General features: G+C 31.1%; 1 protein-coding gene and 1 non-coding gene across 2 annotated transcripts; both read left to right on the forward strand.

Annotated features, from left to right (window-relative positions):
* Positions 1–3,065: 3,065 nt before the first annotated feature.
* On the forward strand, positions 3,066–5,981 carry LOC101255455 (inactive RHOMBOID-like protein 8). Its single transcript, XM_010314493.4, has 6 exons — positions 3,066–3,466; positions 4,147–4,310; positions 4,390–4,553; positions 4,635–4,900; positions 5,043–5,169; positions 5,561–5,981. The coding sequence occupies exons 1-6, from the start codon at positions 3,153–3,155 to the stop codon at positions 5,681–5,683; spliced, it is 1,158 nt and encodes a 385-aa protein (XP_010312795.1). The 5' UTR covers positions 3,066–3,152; the 3' UTR covers positions 5,684–5,981.
* Positions 5,982–6,236: 255 nt separating this feature from the next.
* TRNAR-UCU (transfer RNA arginine (anticodon UCU)) lies at positions 6,237–6,309 on the forward strand. The gene has a single exon. It is a non-coding gene; the product is annotated as a tRNA-Arg (tRNA).
* Positions 6,310–8,758: the final 2,449 nt, after the last annotated feature.

Genomic DNA, 8,758 nt, shown 5'->3' on the forward strand with positions numbered 1-8,758 from the left:
ATGTTTTAGTATCAACTTTGTATGTACCTGAGCTTAATCATTGTCAAATGATTTAAGACCATCGTAAAAACAATGATATCTATGTTATCAAATATAAGAGTTCATCATGAATTAACAAGTTTTACGTTTGCTGTCAACCTACTAGTTTTAAGACAATCTTTTTTAATTTCTCTTTTCAAAGAAACCAAAATGAAAAAATGTTGTTCAAAATAGTTGATGTGGGGTTATTGAATGCACAGAGGTGCTCAAAAGATCAAAACAAACTAAATTGAAACATTAACTCCAAATCTTTATAGTAACATGAAATGAGACCAAGCAAGGCGCAAGGGCAGCTCAACCCTAAAGCTAGAGGCGTCAAAATGGGCTGGCCCGTGGCCCGTGTATTTATAGGTTGGATCGACCATTTTCTGGCCCACGTAAAAATTGGACTAGCTCGACCAGATCCGTAAGATGTCAAAGCTTATATGGATTAGTCCGGATGAGATGGACTAACACCTCTACCTAAAGCGACACCTCTACCTAAAGCGAGTGTCTTATGGCTTCAAAAAGAAAAAGAAAGACCTCCAAAATTACAAATCCCCAAAGTCGAAAGAACCAAAAAGCCCCAAATTCAGTTAAAAAACATTAACACATTTCTCTTGTTGATAAAAATAGCATAATTAAGATCTATGATAAAGTTTCGAATCATTGACTCGAACTTAATTAAAATTTTATCGAAGTGTTTTTACATATTCCCTCACTTCTAATTAAGAGATAAAAAGAAACTAAGACATTTACTTCGTAATTGTTTTGATTGTGGGCTTTACGCAGAAATAGTGATTCATAATTTACCTTTTAGTATAACTCGAATAATTGATTTTCAGATTGAAACTTTGAAGACGACTTACCACTAAATTAACCCCACATTTTGATAATTTCTAGTTTGTTGAGTTTGATAAAAGGTGAATTATTTAGTTCGTCGAAATTAAAAAAACTGAAATTGTCTTGGATATTAAGGTAGAATAATCCCTATTTGATAACTTAATATTACCAGGTTTATGTATATAGATGAAAAGTTGATGTTAAAATGTATATAGTCTGATAGAGTTTTTGACTTTTTAGCATTTACTCCGTTTACTTTTATATTTGGTACACCATTTAGAAAAATAATTATTGATATGAATACTTTTATCAAACTATTCCTACTAAATGATGTTTAAAATTAAATCTTGAAAAATAATTTTAAAAAAAAGAGTATTTAATGGTGAGGGTAAACATGAAAAAATCTTATTTTTTCTCGAGATGTTAAAAATGACAAGTAAAAACGAAAATCTATTTTTTAAAAAAGTGACAAGTAAAAACGATTGGAGAGAGTAGTAATCAACATTCTTTTTGGTTCTTATAGATGTACCTACTTGTATGTTTTGACTTATTTTTTATTTTTTGGGCCTAAAAGTAAGTGCTTAAAAATACTTTTTATAACTTTTCTAAACTCCTCCAAAATAAAATAAAAAAACGTACTTAAAAATAAGAAATATCTAAAAATAAATTAATTCAAATGAAACCAAAATTAAAACGCTACGTGCTCTTTTTATTTTCACTAATTTCTTTCTCAAAAGGGTAAAGATGTGTTTAATCTTAATTTGCTCTCATCCATTATACACATTTCAAAAATATTTCTTTTAAACTTTTCCATTTATTTTTAGTTTGGTATTTTGTTAGTGTGCTAATTTGCCTTTAATGATTATTCTTGATCTGAATTGTGAGCTATTGGATAAATTTTAATTTGTTAGAGTTTGATAAAGGGGAACTCTTTTGAATTTCAGTAGACTAACCCTCCTTCTATTATGTTATGGCTCGTTTGGTGTGAAGGATAAGACTTAAAAAATTATGAAATAAAAAAATAGTCTTGAAATAAAATTTAGATATCTTATATGGTTGACATGTTTGGAATAATTTATCTCATCATTTATATTATAATGATAGAATAAGTTATCTCATATACATACTTGTATAAGTTATCCAAAAATAACTAGTTCCCATCCAAACAACCCCTTACCAAATTTTTAGGTTTAGGTGATTTTTGTAAAATAAATTGGTTCACCATAGGGCTCAACCCAAAATAAAACAAAGGCCACAAAATAAATATTACCTTCCTCTATTTATTAGTTGTCATAGTTTCCTTTGTTAAAGTTAAACTATAAATTTTAACTAATATATTACGATATATTTTTATAGAAAAATTATGTAACAAAATAAATTTATACTATTTAATTACTCATCATAGCTATAGTTTGGTATAATTACCACTCGCGGCTAACATTATACATTAATTACGTGGTTTGATTTCGAGTTTGTATAATTAATCACATTTGTATGTGTATAATTCGCGCAAAATGTACAAATACATATGTATAATATACACTTATTTAACCTATATACATATACGATTCACCTCTCTCCCACTCTCTCCCCTATTTCGCTCACCTGTCTCCTCCCTCTCCCAATCTCGCTCACTCTATATACAAATGTATAATATACAATTATATATATATATATATATATATATATATATATAACTCGTCTCTCTCCTCCCTCTCCAGTCTCGCTCACCTCTCTCCTTCCTCTTTTACTCTCGCTTGCCATAAATACAAATACATATGTATAATATACAATTATCTAAATTGATATACATATACAATTCACCTTTCTTCCACTCTTTTCTCCCTCTCTCTCGCCTCTCTCATCTCTCTCCTAGTCTCACTCGCATCCTTCCTCCATATAACATGTAGTTATGAATTGTAATTATCAAACTATAGCTACAGAGAGTAATTAAACTATTTTTAAGTGGCTATGTATGAAAGTTTCCCTTTTCTTATTTATATTAATATGCAAAATATTGCAATTTATAATATTTTTCTTATAGCTTTTAAATATCTAAATTTTTTTATTTGAAATGTCATATTATTTAAGTTTGTAAATAAGTCAAATTATTTGTAAAAAAACGCATAATGACAAATAAAAATAGACGGAATCAACCCTCTTTTTTCTCTCTTGTTGGCATTCTTCCCGCGAAACAACCCCCCCCCCCTCAAATGTCACATGGATTGATCATCCCCAACTTGTCAAGTTCAATTCGAGCAAATGTGTAATTTGTAAAACTAAACAAAATAATGGCAGACAGTTCCAAATCCCAATCTCAGGTTGAAATCAAGCAACAATGTGCTTCAATGGCGTCGACATTCTCCACTGAGATGACTGCTGATGAGAGAGTTCCATTCCCCTTCTTTAGGCCATTGTCTCAGAAGAGAGCAAACACATGGATCATTTCTCTCTTTGTGATCCTTCACTTGGGCGCTTTTACTGTAACAATGATTGTTAACGACTGCTGGGAGAATTCTTATGGAGATTGTGCTCTAAAACCTCTCCGTAGGTTCTCTTTTCAGCCTCTTTACGAGAATCCTCTGCTCGGTCCTTCTGCTTCTACGTCAGTTCCTTCTTCTCTTTCACTATTTCAATGCATCGTTTGAACTGTGACTCATTTTCGGTATATTATGGATTTGGACTGCTTTATGAAATTTGAGGAGAAAACGTTGCTATCTATATGAATTGTTGCTTAAATTTGAGTTTGTATACTTGTTGTTGTGGCTACGATGTTTGATTGAAATTTATATTGATGAAAATGTAGTTTATGGCGGCAATCGGTACTTAACTGAAGGCTAGTCTTGTATACTCTTATGGATCTAACTGATTTCAGAATCCTAAAATTTTATTGCATATAGTATACAAGCACTTTGCATATATACATATGTGATGAACTGTTACTGAAATATTTCTTGGTTCTTTATGGAACCTCTGGCTTCTCCATATGGCAGTTCTTCAGGCCATAGAGAATCAATTAATCCACGTTCGCTAACATATTGATCTCTAGATCCCTCTCAAACAAGTTAAACATTACCTGCTTTTTCCTATCTGCCTTGAAAATTGCAGTACCAGTTACTTTGAGGTTATTTACTAAGGCATATTATTCTATATGTTAATATAAACATGTTATTTTTCCATCTGTGTATCAAAGAACTATGAAGCTGTACACTGTGTCTTGCACATGATATTATGTTGAGTAAGTTCTGCTGCCAATAACAGATATGAAATATTTTGCCAATGTAGGTTAGAAGAAATTGGAGCACTTCAGAAGACATTGTTGACTAATAATCAACAGCTCAGGCGTATCTTCACAAGCCCTTGGTTGCATGCAGGGCTTTTCCATCTGATCATTAACCTGTCCTCAGTAATCTTTGTGGGACTTCACTTAGAGCAAGAATTCGGATCATGTAAGAATATTCTTGTAATATGTTCTTTCATTGAGAAAGTTGTTTATTGAATCTTTGATTGAAGCTCCTATTTCTGCAGTTAGGATTGGAGTTATCTACATACTCTCAGCTATTACTGGTAGTCTAGTTGCTTCACTTTTCGTTCAAGATCGGCCATCAGTTTGTTCCTCTGGTGCATTGGTTGGATTGCTTGGTACACTGCTCTCTGGCCTCATCAGGAATTGGAAATCTTACACCAATAAGGTCCTGAGGTCTTGTAGGTTTTTCCCCTCTCGTCTCAGCTGTCAAATAGTATAGAATGTCACCTCCCTACTTTTATTGCAGTTTGCAGGGCTTGTGGCTACCATGACAATCTTGATGACTAATCTTGTCCTCGGACTGATACCTTACATCAATAATTTTGCGAATATCGGAGGATTTATGTCAGGATTCCTTCTGGGATTTGTGCTCTTGTTCAAGCCTCAACAAGAGAAACTAGCTCGAAATAAGGGAGGCTTATTTGAATTTGATGCCAAGGACATTGTCAAATGTAGGAAGAGTTTGGACAAGCCTGTTCAGAGGGGTTCTGCTCTTGTTATCTTTGCTTTATTGTGAGTTCTATCTCTGTATGATACTTTTATGGTTTTACTCTTGCTCCATTTTTCTTTGCATCCAATTGCACCATGAACTATTACTTAGGTTAGTTATAGTTTTCTAAGATAATGAGTTGAATTGCTTTCACTCCCAATGCAGGCTCGCAGGAATTATAATGGCAGTTCTGCATGGCATTGACATAAACAAATACTGTAGCTGGTGTCACTACTTTGATTGCATTCCATCCAAATGGTGGAGCTGCACTGACAAGGCATTTCATTGTGAGGTATCTCGTTATACTTGATCCTATTATGAGAAGGGAAACATAATTTTTGTCTGAGAAGAAATAGGATATGCAAAAGTAAATATGTTATATAAGATCAATGGACTGAAATGAGAAACAGATCAAGTGTTTGCTAGCTCAATGGGGGGTGATCCCCTAGAACAAGAAAAATAATCTTCACATTATGTATATTCTTTTGGATCATCTTTGACATAACTGTTGTCTAGCAATTATAACATCATATACATCTTGAGAGCAGCGTTGTGGATATATTAGTGATTATATTAGGTTGTTTATTAACTAAGAAGATTCTTGGCTCTTGACTTTTAAAGTTGGTGATGCTTGTAATAGGGCAGTTTGTAAGGGTGAATAATTCTTGTATTGCATATTGCAGAAGTTGGTGAGCTCGGAACATCTGACTTTGAGTTGTCCAAATACTGGTAGATTCAAAGTTTTTCCTTTCACCAACATTTCAGAGGCAAGGTTTCAGGACATATGCAATCTGATATGTTCCTAGAAGGTCATGATTGAGTTCCGGTGACTAACTTTTCGCAGGATATATGCTTGTATAAGGTGTAAACTACTTTGCTTCAGAGTTCTTACTCAAATTCTTGTGCATAACATCAGCATCAAACTTGTTGCTATGAAGGATTTAGCTGTTGACTTGTGGATAACCTTGTTCCTCTTGCTTTTAAAGCTTCTTATCTTAGCTGTTGACTTGTCAAAATGTTTTGTTATTTTGACAGATTTACGTCTCCATTCAATCAAAGCAAAACCTGGTGCCCAAATGAATATGGATTCATTAGTTTGTTTTTTGAGTTTACTCTTTTAAGTTCAATGGTTGCTTTGTTCGTAGTGCATATTTTCTCCTTTTGACATAGGAAACTGAGAATGTTCACTTTGTATTTTATAGGCTTCAAAATTTTATTTAAAGACATAGGAATCGGTATAAGATGGTGATAGAATATAGAAAAAGAACCTTAAATCTATGGCGTAAGTTCGAACATTTTTTTCGTTTTCCTTCCAGAAAAAAGAGTAATTAATTGTAAATGTAATTCTTCAACCAACAAGCGCCCATGGCCTAATGGATAAGGCGCTTGACTTCTAATCAAGCGATTGTGGGTTCGAGTCCCACTGGGCGTGTGTATTTTTTTTCTCGGTTTGGTTCTAGGTAAGTGTCATATTTTCAAATTTGAAATTTGTTTAACTTTTGTTAATGGTTTAAAGTTCAGATGTTTGTGTTTTTTATAAATTCATTCTTTCGAATTTATACTAAAATAGCCCAATTATACAAAGGTCCTCGCAAATTATACAAACTCACTCATAAATTATACAAACGAGACAGCTCAAATTGTAACATCGATTCATAAATATATAAACTATATTTATGAAACATAATTATACTTTGGAAAAATTACGCGGTTAAGCGAACTTATACAACTCAAATTGTAACCTTAATTCATAAATATGTAAACTATATTTATGAAGCATAATTATACTTTGGAAAAATCACGCGGTTAAGCGAACTTATACTACTTAATAGTCATCGTAGCTATAGTTTATTATAATTACCACTCATGACTAACATTAATCATCGAGTTTGTATAATCAGCCACATTTGTATAATTCACAACTACAATTCTTCATTTGATTTGTATTTGTATATGACGATGATTACCTTTGATCTTTAGTTTTATTATCATATAAATTCAATTTTTTTTTATAACTTTTTAAAGTTTGTACTCCCCCTGTTTAAAAAAGAATGACTTATTTCGTTTTTACTCTGTTTAAAAAAGAATAAGTCATTCTTTTTTAGTTTGTATAAAAAAAATGTCCCCTTTCCTTTTTTGGCAACATTTTAACTTTAACTTTTCCACGTGATATGTTTAAAATCACAAGATTAAAGGACATTTTGATACGTTTGACATAACTTTAATTTAGAAACACACAATTAAAAAGTTTTCTTTCTTTTCTTAAACTTCGTTTCAAGTCAAACTAGATCATTCTTTTTAAAACAGATGGAGTATAACTTTTTAAAGTTTATATAAATGTGTAGTTTTTGGATTTTGTATAACATAATTTATATAGTAATTTGTATAATATAGTTTGTATAACTGTTTAAAGTTCATATTTTTATTTTGGATCAATTCGTTATTTTGAGTTTTATCATATTTGTATAATTCAAACTTTGTATTACTCAATTATACAAAAACACGCAAATTATACAATTGTACCGGTGTATCATACAAAAACACGCAAATTATACAATTGTACCGGCAAATTATACAAACGAGTGCGAATTATATGAATTATTGCCCTCTCTCTTTCGCATCTCTCCTCTCTCTCCTAATCTCGCTCTCCTCTCTCCTTCTCTCTCATTCTCACTCGCCAAATATACAAATACATATGTATATCAGTTACATTATATAATTATTTTGATAGATATACATATAGAATTCGCATCTTTCGTCCATCTTCAATCTCATTAGCCACTCTCCTCTTTATAACATACATATACAAATCATAATTAATAAATTATTGTTATAAAGCGTAATTAAATTATTTTAAATGATTATACGTGAAAATTCTTCTTATATTTATTATAATGGCTATTTATGAAAATTTCCTTTCCCTTTCTTTTCTCTCTAGTGTACTTTTTGATTATGGCATTATGCACATTTCACTTATGTTTATGTCAATGTTGGATATTAGTTGTGGAAGTAATAAATTGCAGCCTTCATGGTTTACAATTTTTTTCATAAAAAATACTATTAATAATCTCACCGGAATACATATTCCGAAAAAATCTTTTAAATTTGTAATTAAATATTACCAAGCACACAGAAAAAACATTATCATATGTAGAACTTTTTCCGAGTGATGCAAAAAAAAATAGTACTTTTGACCACCCTTGTCTCCTATATATATTATCGCAATAATTACATGCAAATACAGCTGAAATGATATGCATATATCTTTCGTCATAATTTTGAGACATTTATATTGCTGTCATTCAAAAATTAGGGCACATATGCGCTTCACTCTAACGAAAAACTTAAATAGGGACACGCGTATGTATGCTCTAACTTTTGAATGATAGGAGCATTAATATTTCAAAAGTATGACGAAAAATATCTATATACTATTTACAATAGTTCGAAGGTATATTTATCATTTTTCCCATTTTAAAAGTACAAACTTTTTTTCCTTTTAAATTTACTAAACATAACAAGAGTTGTTGTGTTATAAATAACAAAAAGAGACTTTGTACAATTGGTAGTTTGCTTTAATTCAACTTTTGTAGTAAGATTCAAAGGAGCTAATATCTAAAATTTGATCTTGTTCAAGGAGGTTTGAGATTAAAAAAAAATCAACTTGTTCAAGAGGATGAACTGTTGCAATATATACATTTTATATACACAGTTTTATAAATGTATATACATACTTATACATAATTATTCATTATTTATACAACATCGATGCATTATATATGATGCAGTATTTTAGTTGAATTTTATTTCTTCCCTATATATAGAATTATGTAAGATGATTGTTATTGAATCCATTTTGATTTAGTTCGTTTCAAGTCAAT

This window comes from Solanum lycopersicum, chromosome 11 (genome assembly GCF_036512215.1).
Source record: "Solanum lycopersicum chromosome 11, SLM_r2.1".
Classification (NCBI taxonomy): Eukaryota; Viridiplantae; Streptophyta; class Magnoliopsida; order Solanales; family Solanaceae; genus Solanum; species Solanum lycopersicum.

Excerpts from the sequence above, each read along its gene's own strand:
- LOC101255455 (XM_010314493.4), top strand. The coding sequence starts at position 3,153 with ATGGCAGACAGTTCCAAATCCCAATCTCAGGTTGAAATCAAGCAACAA. Across the intron at positions 3,467-4,146 it reads CTCGGTCCTTCTGCTTCTAC|GTTAGAAGAAATTGGAGCAC; the intron begins GTCAGTTCCTTC and ends TTGCCAATGTAG. Across the intron at positions 5,170-5,560 it reads ACAAGGCATTTCATTGTGAG|AAGTTGGTGAGCTCGGAACA; the intron begins GTATCTCGTTAT and ends TGCATATTGCAG.